Genomic DNA, 14,207 nt, shown 5'->3' with positions numbered 1-14,207 from the left:
TATCTGCTAGTAAAAGGGGAAGATACCAGCCATTTAAGTCCTTTCTGTACTAATTCTGATCATGGTAATTTCATCCTGCTGCAGAACCTCCCCATCAGGAGAACGACAAGCCTCCCAGCACTCCAATGACGCCAATGCCAGCTTACTCCATCATGGAGACCCCACAGCTGAAGAAGGAGTTGAGCAGGTTAGCATTACCTCCAGGAGTACATCTCTTTATGAGCAGAAACTTGCTGGCAGGTAGTGTGAAAGCAAGCTCCTGGGCTGAAAGTAAAACCATGGTGAAGGTCCAGTCAGTGTTTTTTGAGGTCATGTCACACTTTTCCAGCTGACCACTGGACTTCCTGGCCTGAGCCTCTTCTTGAGCTGTGACAGTGGATTATGCAGCATTATCTTAACCCAAGCTCCCACCTTTCTCTTTCAGATTTGGAGTTCGTGCTCTCCCAAAACGCCAGATGGTGTTGAAGCTGAAGGAGATATTCCAGTATACTCACCAGGACGTGGACTCTGACTTTGAGGATGAAATCCCATCTTCCCAGCCTCCCGTGCAGAAGTCCCCGGCCAAACGCTCTAGGCAGTCAAAGGCAGACCGGACTGCAGGTGGAAAGCGTGCCAATGCCTCAAGGGCTGTGGGCAAAAGGAAGCAGGTTGCTACAGCTTCTTCAGTGCTCCCTCTGGGGAGGGCTGATGATGACTGTGTTGGATCCCGTGAAACAGGCTGTGCGGCACCCAAGGAGGGAACTAAAATGACACATGACCCAGAAGGAGCCAAAGAGCAGAAAAGATCATCTGTATCTCCAGAGAAGAGGTCTCTGGCAGCTGATGGTGAGGAACCAATGTTCTCAGCATCTCAGGAGTCTGCAGTTTCTTCACTGGATGGAAGTGACATCTCTTTTGGTTCACAGAGGTAAGGCAACAAAATACTAAACAAAACAGTCAATGGTGCAGGACAGAGATGAGCTACAAATGTGGCAAACAGAGGTGAGTGTCCGTGTGGCCTACAGTGGCCCTGCCACCTTGGGCATGTCATTTGAAGGTCAACACACTCCTACAAAAGAAATAGGCTTTGGTTTTTTAGTCTAATTCCCAGTGAGCTATTCTCAGAACACAAACGTGCTTGTGGCTGCCTGTGGGCAAGGCCCAAATCTGTCATGCCTGATCTCTGAAAGTTAGAGCGACAAGGAGCACTCAGTGTTGACTGAGAACCTGCAGCTAGAGTAGGGAGAGGACGGCACAGCAGTACTCGGTAGAGGCTGCTGAAGTATGGCAGCAGTAGGTGCTATGGGTCAGGAGCAAGGAATGCCAAGAGAGCTCCAGGGCTGGGTGAGCAGGACCAGCGCTGTCCTGGCTGGGGTGGGGAACTTTGCAGAACACGTGCCATGTTCTGCTTCACTCACTTTGTGGGTGCCAGTATTGGAGAATCTGTGATGCTATAGAGGGTAGTCACAGGGGTTGGCCACCAGGGATTTGGGAAGCTCTGGTCCTGTTCTTGATGGCCTGTTTTTTTCTTTCATCTCTGGTCTTCTTGATCTTGCTTTTAGTTCTTTCGTGAATGGATTTGAAGCCTGTGCTTTTGCATCTGAGGAGGAGGAAGAGGAGCTTCCAGCATCTCAGGAGCTTCCAGCATCTCAGGCAGCAGCTCGGGAAGAAGATAAGCTGGAGGCAGTAAGGTGCTACATCCGTTCAAACACAGCCCTGTACCACAAGATTCTCTTTTATGAGCCAATTGAGCTGGCTGAGCTGCACGCAGAGCTGAAGCAGAACGGCATTAAAATTTCCAAGGCAAAGCTGCTTGACTTTTTAGATGCTCACTGTATCACATTTACCACGGCCGGAGCCCGGAAAGAGAAGCAACAGAAAAGAAAGGGGAACAAAAAACAGAGGAGACGGTACTGAATGGAGCTGACTCCTCCATCCTGAAAATTTTGTACGTGGAGGCCTTCCTGATAAGCTGGAAACCCCATTCCAGGCTGGTGCTAGCAGTGGTGCTGTGATCAGTGGGTGCACTGCTCCTCCTTGTGGCCTGCTGTCCAGATTACACACTGGAGAATGGGTCTGAACTGAGCTCCTGTTCCCAGCCCTCTGCTCCGAATTGCACAAATTTCTCCAGTTGCTGTCCTGCCTTCAGCACGAAGGTCATCTGGAGCCTCTTTCCCCCCCCAGTTTTCCTCCTGTGCCTTTTCTTTGTATTTTTCTAATAGGTTTTAGGTCCCCAACTTTTCTTCATGTTGGTGCTTTTAAAGGCAGGTGCTTCCCCCAGTGACGCTTGCCAAGACCTTTTCCCTGTCCTTGGGCTGTGAAACGCTTCACCCTTCAAGTTCCAGTATTCAGTAGAATAAGCCACCTGCAAGAAACCAGTCCCCTTTCCCCCGTGTAAAGCACTGAGTGTTTAGACCCCAGTCACTTCTGTCTTCATTTCTTCAGCATACAATCTGCCCTGCTGATTGTTAAGGCAGGGAGCATTGTGGAAATCCAATGCCTTTCTTCTGTCCCTCGTTCAATTTGCAATCTCTGGTAAAACTCCTAAATCTGTGTTTCTTAAATGGCTGCAAAACAGTGGAGGTGGTTTTGTAGTCTCTTTGTGATGGCTCCCAAAAATGCCCTCTGACACCAGATGTCATGTGAAAGCCCTTTAGATTCAAACATTCAGTTGTGTATGTTCACTTGCATGCTGGATCTGTGTTAAGGATACCATCTGCTCCATTTTCTGAGTGCTGTTTTACCTTGTCAGTGTAGCTTGAGTATGTCCTCGACAGAGATGTTTTTAAGAAGACAGTATTGTAGTGACCACTCGATCTCTTCAGCACTTCTTATAACCTGATCTAAACGCGCTTCTCTGATCCTTTCCAAACTGGACTGATCTTAGGTTGTAAACTGTCTGGGACTCTTGGGGTAGTCTTGGACCCTAAATTGTCATCTTTTAGGCATTTACTTTCACATCTGACTTTTGTCTGTTCTGGTAGTTCTGAGTCTGCAAAGAGTCTCACTGAACAAAATGTTCGCAACACTTCAAAAAAAGAAGCCAGATTTCTAAACGTATTTATATATTTATAAATATTTTTTCTATTTTTGATACAGTATATCTTTGGGTTTATTTGATTTATATTATATACAATAAACAATTTGTAAGGTACTAATGATAAACTATAAGCAATGTCTTAAAATAGACTTGGGGGGCGGTTCTAAGTGGCAAGGTTGGGTCTCGTTGGGAGCAGGAGAGTCTGCAGTCTGTGCCTGTACTGGCTGAAACCTTGAGCGGAGAAATGGAGGAAGAGGCGTTGGCACGGGTGCCCAGCAGCAAGGAGAGGTGGAATGGGAGAGATCACTCTGCAGCAGCTGATTAATTGGCTGCCTGGAGAGAGACGAGCTGCCTGCTTCATCTGGGCTGTGCAGCCCAAAGGTAAGGGAGACTTGGGGGGAAGGTGTTGGGGTCTGCCGGGAGGATGGGCTGTGGGGAAGGGTCCAGTCTGGCCTTGGAGGGGAGGGCTGCTGGTGAAGGGGAACTGGGTGACCGCTTATGAACCTCCTCTTCTCTGTCAGGTGTCACTGTGGCATGTATAATGGTGGGGGGACCTCCTAGCAAAGCCTTCTGCCATGTCTGGTGAATTTTAAGGAATTTGGGACAGTTTTCTTCCCTGGCAGTCACATCACTTTTCCTCCTCCAACTTCTTGTGCAAGAGCTGCCAGAAGATGACTTTGTTACCTGAAAAGGACAAGACTTGCCTTAAGTGGCATTCTAGGAAATGTTGTTTCCCTCAGTGTACCGTGTATTTCTCTCTCAAGTACACACTTCATACATGGAAAAAGGTTCCGTCCTACTTACCAGTCTTAATATGGGAAAATAAATAAAATCCCTTCCCAGTTTTTTTGCTCTGTTTTTAGGTGAGACATATTTATGATCAAGGGTTTTGTAATCAATTCTTTATTACATCTTAATCTTGAATGAATTCAGTGTCACAGTTCAGTGGATATAAATTACAATCGTTCAAATAGCATTTTGTCATAAAAAACTGTTTAGCATGTTATGAAAAAAATCTGAATTTTAGTCTCCATCCTCCTATCTTTGTCATCCTTAAACCTTGCAACTGGGCAGTCTTTGCCTAGTGCAGAAAGATGATTTTAAGTATCACATCTGTGCTGTCAGGGTTTGGAGGTGACCGCTTTGCAGAGGCTTGCCTCAATGCTTCCTTGTTGCAGAAGATGACAAAATGAAATGTCTCTTGTAATTCTAAAACTTTTCTCAGATGATGAGAAAAGAATTTAAAATATTTTACAGCCTTCAAGACCACAAGGACATATGTGACACACTGCAAATTATCTGAAAGCAATTATTCATTTGCCTGCTTCATTAATCCGTAAGCAAAGCGTGCCTCCCTCAGCTAACACTGGTGTTGCCATCTGCCAGTGATAATGTGTTGCCAAACAGTTCAATTTGTATGTATTTCTGTGTTTTCATACCTTCCTAATGCAGGCTCATTTGTCTTGGAAAATACATTGTCATGATTTTTTATTTCCAACTATGTAGTAACAGCTATCAAAAATATTTTGATCCTTCTGTTTGTTTTAACACTTCTAAGGCTTCAGAAAAAAAACCACCTTTTCAACTAAGAAATTAGTTGTTTTTTTAAAGTTAAAGACAGGAGCAGATTATGTTACTTGCATTGCACAAAGCTTCTGTCTTAACCAAGATGCGCCATGTGAGCTCTGAGTGAGCTTTGGAAAACACTGTTTCTAAATTCGCTGTTAACAATCAAATGACAAACAAATTGATCATGGATACTGCTCTGCAGCTATCACCATGTTGGTTTGTGTATTGTCACATTTCCTGCCTGAAAAAATAGCCTCAATAGGTTTATTCTGAAAAGCTGTGCTGCAGATATTTACGTAATAATCTTGCATGTGAGAAGAGAGCTGTTTTCTTATACAGGCACAGTTCTGTGTGTACACTTATTCCAGAAGTTGCCCTGTCTTAATCGCATTTCTTGAGTGGGTGCGATCCATCACCGTGGTCTCTGCCATGGCCAAGACCCACGGAGGGGCCAATTTAACTATAAAATATGAGAACGCTGTAAAGCGCAGAGTGGTGACTGCTGTGCCTTCCCATTCTACTAGGCCAACAGAGCCCAGGTATTATGCTTACAGTGTCAGCGTTTAGCTATCGAAGGGATAAATGCGAGCGCAATCCTTCCTGCAGTTCTTGAAGGGGACTGGAGCTGTTCTCGAAGTGCCTTTGAAGCATGCTTGTTAGCTTTTCAGATCACTCCAGCATAAAATTTTTTTCAGAGGCATTGCATATAAGCTGCTTGTTGTTTAATGAGACACAAAGTGTCTGAGAGAGGTGACACAGCCTTCAGGAAAGACATCTCTGCGACTCAGTTGCTGTCCCCCAGAACAGGGTTTGCAAGGGTGCTCTGCCCAGGTTCCTTGCCTTTCCAGCTGCTCTACTGCCCAGGCAGTCATCTTGTAAGCTTAGATTACCAAGGAATGAGTTCTCACTAAGGATTTAGGAGATTGCTAAGGATTTAAGCTCGTGCCTAAGCCCAGCGCAAGCCCACTCCTCCTTTCCCAACGCCGAAGGCCCTGTCTCCGCTCTTGGGACCTAGGAGGCTCCAGCAGCGCGACGGTGCCCCCAGTATGTCCTCATTTCTTGGAAGGGCACCGAGCCCATGTACAAATTTCCAGAGGTCTGCTTTGGTGTCCTCTAGATACTTATTTCTTAGGAAGCGCTGGCTGCTATCCTGTCTTCTTCACTCGAGCTTCTGCGACGAAGGGTCCATGTTGCCCCCCCGAGGCGGGCATTTGCTGTCTGCCTGACAGGGATGAGCCTGCCCAGAGCCGCAGAGCTGAAGCCTTGCCTCCCACAGGTACCCCGAGAGAAACCCTTCGCCTGCGGGGAGAGCCTGGGGCAGCGATGGCGTCTCATCCAGCACCGGATAACCCTCACGGGAGAGGCCCTACGCGTGCCGAGAGAGCTTCAGCGTGAGCGCGGAGCGGATCCGGCAGCAGGTAACCCACCCGCGGGGGAGAGGCCCGGCGGCTGCCCGAGCGCGGGGAGGGCTGGCCTCGGCCGGCCTGCGGCGGCAGCCCCGCCTGCCAGAAAGGCCCGGTTTGGCCGGCGGGACGGCCGCGGAGCTCCGCCGCGGGACGGGACCGGCGCCATCCCGACCTTCGGTGCCGCCATTTTCGGTCGCCTTCAGAGCCGAAGGCGCCGCCCGCCATTGGCCGCCGCCGCCGTCACGTGACGCCCCCCCCCCCCCGACGCCGGGATCCGGCCGGGCCGGGCGCAGGTACGGGGCCCCTGTCCGGGGGGAGCCGCCGGCTCCCCGCCGCCTCCCCGCCGCGGCTGGGAGAGCCCCCCCCCCCCCCCCCCCCAGCCCTGCTGCTGCGTTAGTTTCCCCGGGGCGGTGCGGGTGCTCACGGGCAGCGGGGCCGTAGGGGTGCTGGGGAGCCCGGTGGAACCGGGGTCCCAGCTCAGCGGGGAGCTGCTAATTCCCAAGTGCAGAAGCCCCTCTGCTCGTAGCAGTCAGTTAAAGCCCGGGTCGTCTGACCCTCCTCGTTGCTTTTCCCGAAGCAGGACCCCCAGGAGCGGAGCTGGAGATGATCTCCCACAGGGATCAGAAGGAGGAACTGTGGTTCTCCCACCTCCACGCCTACGAAGGGAAGGGGAAGACCGTTCTGAGTGGCACCTGTGCAGGTAAGGGGCCGGTGGAATCCTCTGCGAAGCTGTCGGTGAGAAAAACGGCTCCAGGATCCCTGAATCCCACCGGAATGCGCAAGAGTGGCGGTACTGGGTCGGACCAGGGTCCTGCCAGTTTTGCCTGCTGTCTCTGACAATGGCTGGTATCGGAGGCGCAGAGAAGAGCAGACAAGGGGTGGTGTGTCCCCGTATGCTTTCCCAGGCCCAAGCAATCTGTGACTTCAGAAAGTCCCGAACTAGACATGTGATGTCTCGATATCTTGCAGCTCTCTGTGTATTTTTTGGCCTTCCGAAGTTGTGTACGTTTTAGCATCCATGACAGCTTGCAGCAAGGAGCTCCACAGCTTATTTAGCTGTTTTGTGAGCCGCCGCCTCCTTTGGTTTGCTTTGAAGCTGCCTTCTAGTAGATCACTGGATGTCAGTAGTTCTTAATTTAGAACAGACGGTGCAGGATGGATCCCTACCTACCCCACATGCCACTTGTGTTTTTACAGTCCTCAGTGATATCCTCTATCAGCTGTACCTTCTTCCAGCAGAATGGGCAGTTGAGTCATCTCCTATACAGAAGCTATTCTGTGCCTTTGATCATTCAAATCATGCCTCTGTATCTTCCTCAGCTCTACAGAAATCTTCCGTTTCTCTGAAACGGGGGATCTGTCCTCCCCCTTGCACACAGTCAGGATGTGGGGTTTGAGCAGCAAGGCAGAATTACATTCTCTTTTATTCTCTATTTTTTTCCTAACAATCCCTAACATGTGACTAGCTGTTTTGTCTGCCTAGAAGCTGCAGTTTTCATCTGTCTGCTCTAACTCCAAGGTGCTATTCCTGAATGATACCAAAAACATCCTAGGCCCGTCCTGGTATAAGTGCAATGTATAGAGGCTGTTCCCCTCTGCGGTTCTTTATGTTTACCTGCAGCGAATGTCCCCTGTCATTCCCCTGTCACCTTGTTGGTCAGTATCAAAAGCTCTGCCACAGTTTATCTTTATAGTCAGCCTTTGTGTCTTTAACCCTGAATGACACAGAATCATCAGCGATGGTTCCACCTCCCCTTCCCCTTCCTTACCACCTTACTGAGGGTCATTCATCCCACGGCAGCTTAGTTTATCAGTTTTGGTGAGGGACAAAAGTCTTTTAGGAGTGCCTTTGGACTCCAGATCTCCCTTTTGCTAATATTGGTGACGTCTCTGAAGAACTCCAAGTGGTTTGTGAAGTAAGACATCTCTTTCCAAAGGCCGTGCCAGCTCTTCCCAAGTCTGCCCTCTTTGGCCATCTGTCCATTGATTCTCTTGCTCCAATTTCTGTTTGTTTGCTTGGAATGTTGGGCCCCAGATCTCCCCTCGAGCCCTGGCATCACATCAGCCACCTTCCAGTCCCCCACCAGTGAGGTACCACAGTCAGGAGTCCGGCAGTGTTGTGAGGTCGTGTGAACAGCCCTGCTGGGTTAGACCAAAGGTCTGTGTAGCTCCGAGCCCTGTCTCGGGGATTCAGGGACTGCCTAGAAGTGGCTGCCCGGGAGGGGGATAAGACAATCATACAGTGACACCTCCCCAGCACAGTCTACCATCATCCAGCAGCCTGAGGCTTCCTCATGATGGTGGTGTGTTATTTTTAATACTTCTCATGGCTTTCTCTTCTGTGAACTCTTGAATTCAGTGCCGGAGACGATTGCTGTGTCCTCCCGCTGCTGTGAGACAGGCCAGAGCATCAGCCAAAACTCCTTCTGCTGCTGGCTTCTCTTGAGAAAGACAGTTCCAAGGGTACATTTAAGGTGATATTTAGGTTCTCTCTCAATATGTACGCTTACTCTGCTACCTGGAGCTTGCCTTGTAGCTATAGCACTGGCAGTCTTGGGCATATCAGAGGTCTTACCATCAACCCAGACTGGCATGGGCTGAGGAAGAACCACATTCTTCCTGTCTCTCTTGCTTACTCATTTTTGCCAGTTCAGCCTTATGCTTCCAGTATTAATTCCTCAGCATTGTGAACTTACTCTCCTTCCACTTAAAATACCTCCAGTGAATTCCTGTCATCATGATTTCAATCAGACCCTTTACAGACAACTTGTCTTGGATGCCAGTGAAGATACCTAGTAGCTCAGAAGTAACAAAAATGGTTGTATAAGTTGAGAGCTGGAGCCATGGCTGTAATCATTTTAATAAGCAGCTTGAAGCTCCTCACCTTCCCCAAAAACTACAGAACACCGTAGAAGACTTGATTCTCCTCTACTTTGAAGGCCTTTTCAAGTTCTGTGTAAAGAACCAAATTTCTGTGTAAGTACCAAAGCTAGCGTAGGTGAAGGGTATCTCTTTGGGCACAACAGCAACAGAACAACTTCACTAGCTCCATTCTCTACTCAGTAAGTCTGACATACAGGTCAAGAGCTTTATGCTGGCCTGCCAGAAATGTCCTCTTCTTATCCTGTCTTTGGATATCATCTTTCTCTTTTCCTCCAGGCCTGGATGGAGTAGCTGCAGACAAATGGAAATGCCTTCATGGTGAATAGCAAAGTTCCAGTTTCTGTTCCTCTCAAGGGATGATTTTAATGAAAACTATATGAGGGAAGAAGTGGCATCACTACCACACCAAACTGCCACAGAAGGTATATCAGGAGTTCACTGTGAAATCATACTGTGATGTTTCCTTATACTGACTAGAAAGAGGAAGATTAAATATGTACATATATCAGTCTAGGTTGAAATTCTAGACTCTCGTTCCTTTATTGCATACTTACGGTTCCATAGTGACTCTCCTCTTCCAAGGCATGCACTTCCTTATCGCAACTCTGCCGGACCACAGGAAGTGCCTGTGGTTTGTACCTCAATCCCACGCAACTGATAAGTTACCAGTTCATTTCACAAGAGTTTTCAGAGAACCAGGAGGTAGCCATTGAATCTTTAAGTAGGCAGTTCTGGAGGTCTGCGTGTTTGCAGCTTTAGTCCTCAGCCTGTTCCATATTTTGGGTCTACATATAGTCAACAGCAAGTCATCCTTCACCCCTGGAAGTCCATACAGAGAGATCATCTAGAAATCTATTTCCCTGATTGAGCTGTCTTAAACCTGGATGTAATGCCTCTCTTCAGAGATGCATGTTGCCGTTTCTACATCCCATGTACATCCCTCTGACATCCATTTACCCTTCCCCAATAGTATAAGGGTACATGCCACACAGGTCCTGTCTTGCCAATTTAGCGTATAAGCCCTCAGTAAGCCTGCAAAGAGCTACATTTCCCCACTGACGGCAAAAGCCACAGTATTGTTGGGGGTACATGCTTTTGAACCTGCTAGGATGCTGCTCATCAAACCACATTAGAGCAGTGGGCTGGAAGGAGTCACTGCTCTGTGTCAATACCCTAGAAATCTATGCAAGCCCCTTGCCTTGGAAAGACTTTCAGCTGATCTTGAGTCTGCACAGCATAGATTCATATCGGTTATGCTTCTGCAAGACTTTATGTGAATAAGAGGGCAGGGATTTGTTCATTGCCTGTGTCCCAGGAGCCATTCATAACTGTTCGGCTAGCGTTACTTCCACTGACTTGCACTACCTTCGTCATCTACATTTATCGGATTTCCGCAGTGCATAATCTGGAATTGGCCATGGAGGATCTTCAGCTCACCAACCACCTTCCACAACGGATTTGTTCTGCACCAATGGAAGCATAAATTTACCTTTCTTCTGCTCTAAGATTGGCATAAGCCAGACTCCAGGTGGTCTCCGTGTCTCATGCCTTAGGGCCAGCATCTCCTTTGTGCATCTTCTCCCTCTCTGCAATACTAGCAGCACAAGAGCAGAGAGGTTGCATCTGTTGCAACCCAAGTAATGTTCTGCTGAACAAGGCAGTTCTTTATGGCCCTCCTCTGACTCCCAGTTCAACTTTTAATAACATTCTTAGATATAATACCCTGGAAGAGCAGCCATCTTTCCCATTTGAGCACTAAACTTTTCCCTCTAATATGGCAATAATTGCAGTAGATTCAGGTTCTGGCAAAGCATGCAGGGCTATTTCTAGAGTTTGTTCCTGTGAACACTCTGAAAAATCCGCTATGTGGTTTGGAGGGAAATATCAGAACTTTCTGTACTTAAAGTCAATCTGCTGAATTTTTAGAATTTGGCCTCTTTCAATTTCCCCTGTGCAAAGTTCCCTGTCCTGCTTGTGACTTCTCTCTGGATTCTCATTTTATTGCAGCTGAAGATGGGATTGTGAGCAAGGAGGAGAATGCCCACCAAGGCATCCCCGGGCCAGTGGAGCCTGAGGGTTTACTCTCAGGACGCTCCAAGGAGAACAGTTCCCAGAGTCCTGCACAGGACCTAGTCCTCCCACGCAGGTCGGAAAGGGTTCAGAGACCTCTGGAGAAGAGGCAAAGCCGAGTGATGCTGCGTGGAAAAAGTTTCAGGAGGCTGCCAGATATTATCCAGCAGAGAAATCCTTCTGTGGGGAGACTGACGATATGTGGGGACTGTGGGAAAAGCTTCCGGGTGAGCTCCAACCTCGTCCAGCATCGAAGAATCCACACTGGAGAGAAACCCTTCGCCTGCGCCGAGTGCGGGGAGAGTTTCCGGCAGCGGTCACATCTCATCCAGCACCAGAGAATCCACACAGGGGAGAGGCCCTACGAGTGCTCCGAGTGTGGAAAGAGCTTCAGCATGAGCTCGAAGCTGATCCGGCACCAGGTAACTCACACTGGGGAGAAGCCCTACAAGTGTGCCGAGTGTGGGAAGAGCTTCTCTGGGAACTCGCAGCTCGTCCAGCACCAGCGAGTGCACACTGGGGAGAAACCCTATGAGTGCAGCAACTGTGGGAAGAGCTTCAGCGTGAGCTCAGCCCTGACACGACACCAGCGGGTCCACACCGGAGAGAAACCCTATGAGTGCGCGGAGTGCGGGAAGAGCTTCAGCCAGAGCTCCGAGCTCATGAAGCACCAGCGGGTCCACACTGGAGAGAAGCCGTACGAGTGCTCCGAGTGCGGGAAGAGCTTCACCGTGAGTTCAGCCCTCATCCAACACCGACGGTTCCACATGGGTGAGCGCCCCTATGGGTGCACCGAGTGTGGAAAGAGCTTCACTGTGAGCTCCCACCTCATCCAGCACCGCCGCTTCCACACTGGGGAGCGTCCCTTTGAGTGCACAGAGTGCGGGAAGAGCTTCCTGTGGAGATCAGCCTTGCTTCGGCACCACCGGGTCCACACAGGGGAGAGGCCCTACGCCTGCGCTGACTGTGGGGACAGCTTTCGGCAGAGTGCCCATCTCATCCAGCACCGGCGCATCCACACCGGGGAGCGTCCCTACGCCTGTGTCGACTGCGGGAAGGGATTCACCGTGAGCTCTGCACTCCTCCGGCACCAGCAGATCCACAGGGTTGGGGAGCCCTAGGAGGGGTGAGAGTGTGAGTGTGGGGAGCAGTTAGGTCTCATACCCTGGGGAGCAAAGCCCGGTGTCTCTCTTCCTTTGCTCTATTGACCGCCCTGCTTGCAGATGGTAAAAGCAATTTCTTTCTGGGAGAACAAGTCCTAAACGAGAGAGATGGAAGAAGGGGAGAGTTTGTGGAAGGAGCTGAATTGGAGGTTTGGGGAAGAGCCTGTGATGCAGCAGGGGATGGAAGTGGTGTTCGGAGGGATAGCTTTTGGGAGAGGGAGAGAAAGGAAGTAGTTTGAAAAGGCTGGAATGTACATGATGGTGTATTTTAGAGGAAGGTAGATACCTTGCCTTTTCTCTGTGCACACACGTTTTGGACAATTTAGAGTGAACTAAACGGACCATCTTCGAGCCTGCAACGCTCTGACTACGTAACAGCTCTTGCATTCCCTCCCTGCCACTGCTTTCTTCAGACGCTCCGAATCGCCTTCCTCAGTCCGTGGGCTGGGCCTGTGGCAGAGAGAAGCCCAAAGCCTGGTGCCCCTCAGCCCCTGTGTCCTGGGGCGGGCCGCGGGCAGAGGCCGGCAGTCCCAGCGAGGCTCATCGCTGCGTGGGTGTGTGGTACGTGGTGCCCACCTGGGCAGAGAGCCCCCGTGGGAGCAGAACTGTGTGTTAGCGAGGCTTGATTATTTCTAAAACCGCCAAATAAAACCATCGTTAAAAACCACCCTTTCCACCGTCCGGCCTTTACCGCCACAACTCTCGCCACCGGTCTGGCGCCGCCTGCGCCTGCGCGGCCGCACGCGCCGGGCCGCCCGCGGGGCGGGGCGTCGCGCGACGCTGGAGGTCGCGGGCGGCGAGGCGACGGGGGGGCGGGCTAGAGCCCCTCTGTAACAACCCGGCCGTCTCCACCAATCGGCGGCGCCGACGCGTGCCGTCGGTGGCTCCTGATTGGCTGCGCTGTCACTCCTGGTCAATAAAGCCGGGGCGGCAGGGCCGGGCCTTTGTTTCGCGCCGCGGGGCGGAGGGCAGCCGGCCGGAGGGTGAGTGCGCGCGGCGCGTCTCCATGGCAACGCGGCGGTGCGGGCCGGGGCCGGGGCCGGGGCCTGCTCCGGAGGTAACGGGCCCCCCCCCTCCCACCGCCCGGGCCGGTACCGGGCTGAGGCCCTCCGGACTTGCCCCCTGTGGGACTTTTCCCCCCCGCGGGGCTCTGTTCCGCCTGCCCCGGGCCCTCGCCGCTTCCCCTCCGCCGGCGGAGGGAGGGCGGGTAGGCTTCCCCGGAGCTGCCGCGGGAGGCAGCGGCCCCGGCCTCCCCGCTCCCGGGGGCAGGTGGGCTCGGTACCCTGCGGCGGGGGGAAACGCTCGGTCCTGAAATCCGTGTCAGGGCCGTGTCCTCCGGGGCCTGGGAGCAGCGCCCGGCCCCGGGACTCTGCCCCCGGCCCTGCTCTGCCTCTTGCCCTCCCGGCCGCAGGGAGGGCTGTCGCGGCCCTCCCGGCCGCCTGGTCCCGGGCCGCTGGCTGGGCCACCGGCGCGGTGCGGCGCGGCGCAGGCCGCGGAAGGACGGGGCTCGGCTCGGCTCGGCTCACCTCAAGCCGCCCGGGGTGCGCAGCGCCCGGCTGCCAGCCCTGTGATCGTGACTAGCCGAGCTCTGGCTGCGTGCCGGGCCAGCGATTGTCAGGCCTCCCTAATCTCTTCCTTCTGTTCCCACGGGCGAGCGTCTGCACAGCAGCTGAGGAAGCGTGCCAGGACAGTTGCCTTGTGGTTCCGCAGTGATTCTTGTGCGCAGCTTCTGGGGAAGGATGCCCCGGTCCTTCGGGACAGGAGTCCTGTGCCCGGTTCTCCGGGTGGCGTGGGGGGCACTTGGCTCTTCTCACCCCAGTGGAGCTCAGTGACAAGCTTGGAGGACAAAAGCCTCTGAGGCTGCTTGCTGTCCCTACGTTTCCATTTTCGGCTGAAACGGACGTCTTGGTCAAGCCTTGTGGTGCCTAGCACTTGTACACAGTGCTGCGTTACATACATCAGCCGTAAGTGCCTGTCACGGGCCCTGCCTGGGGTGTCCCTGGCACAGCTGGCTGTGGGCTGGGACAGGCAGGGCAAGCACTGGCTCTCCCCAGAGCAAAGGCTGTTTGATATTTTCATGCGTGACTGTCACACTCC

At 51.9% G+C, this 14,207-nt stretch overlaps 2 protein-coding genes across 10 annotated transcripts in view; both read left to right on the top strand.

Annotated features, from left to right (window-relative positions):
• SLX4 (SLX4 structure-specific endonuclease subunit) overlaps window positions 1-3,144 on the top strand; it is a 33,764-nt gene extending 30,620 nt beyond the window's left edge. For 2 of the 4 annotated variants that reach the window (XM_030002447.2, XM_030002448.2), the window contains exons 14-16: window positions 85-187; window positions 425-907; window positions 1,542-3,144. In XM_030002447.2, the coding sequence (XP_029858307.1) occupies window positions 85-187; window positions 425-907; window positions 1,542-1,896 (941 nt within the window). In that variant the 3' untranslated portion in view covers window positions 1,897-3,144. The other 2 variants (XM_030002449.1, XM_041120056.1) reach the window with 2 other exon arrangements.
• A 2,186-nt stretch (window positions 3,145-5,330) lies between these two features.
• On the top strand, window positions 5,331-12,777 carry LOC115336019 (zinc finger protein 501-like). Of its 6 annotated transcripts, XM_030002455.1 has the most exons (4): window positions 6,237-6,287; window positions 6,575-6,695; window positions 9,156-9,299; window positions 10,885-12,777. In XM_030002455.1, the coding sequence occupies exons 3-4, from the start codon at window positions 9,254-9,256 to the stop codon at window positions 12,066-12,068; spliced, it is 1,230 nt and encodes a 409-aa protein (XP_029858315.1). In that variant the 5' UTR covers window positions 6,237-6,287; window positions 6,575-6,695; window positions 9,156-9,253; the 3' UTR covers window positions 12,069-12,777. The 6 variants fall into 6 exon arrangements, with proteins under 6 accessions (XP_029858311.1, XP_029858310.1, XP_029858315.1 ...); XM_030002451.2 differs by lacking the exons at window positions 6,237-6,287; window positions 9,156-9,299 and adding an exon at window positions 5,331-6,006 and having other exon boundaries at window positions 6,575-6,694; XM_030002450.2 differs by lacking the exons at window positions 6,237-6,287; window positions 9,156-9,299 and adding an exon at window positions 5,331-6,006 and having other exon boundaries at window positions 6,572-6,694.
• The last annotated feature ends 1,430 nt before the right edge of the window (window positions 12,778-14,207 follow it).

Source organism: Aquila chrysaetos, chromosome 25 (genome assembly GCF_900496995.4).
Source record: "Aquila chrysaetos chrysaetos chromosome 25, bAquChr1.4, whole genome shotgun sequence".
NCBI classification, from domain to species: domain Eukaryota; kingdom Metazoa; phylum Chordata; class Aves; order Accipitriformes; family Accipitridae; genus Aquila; species Aquila chrysaetos.
Note: the sequence above shows the minus strand (reverse complement) of the source record. Positions and strands in the feature narration are given on the sequence as shown.

Bases quoted from the DNA above. Each gene is read 5' to 3' on its own strand.
- LOC115336019 (XM_030002450.2), top strand. From the start codon at position 5,820: ATGAGCCTGCCCAGAGCCGCAGAGCTGAAGCCTTGCCTCCCACAGGTA. The intron at 6,007-6,571 runs GTAACCCACCCG...CTTTTCCCGAAG, and splicing joins CGGAGCGGATCCGGCAGCAG to CAGGACCCCCAGGAGCGGAG. The intron at 6,695-10,884 runs GTAAGGGGCCGG...ATTTTATTGCAG, and splicing joins TCTGAGTGGCACCTGTGCAG to CTGAAGATGGGATTGTGAGC.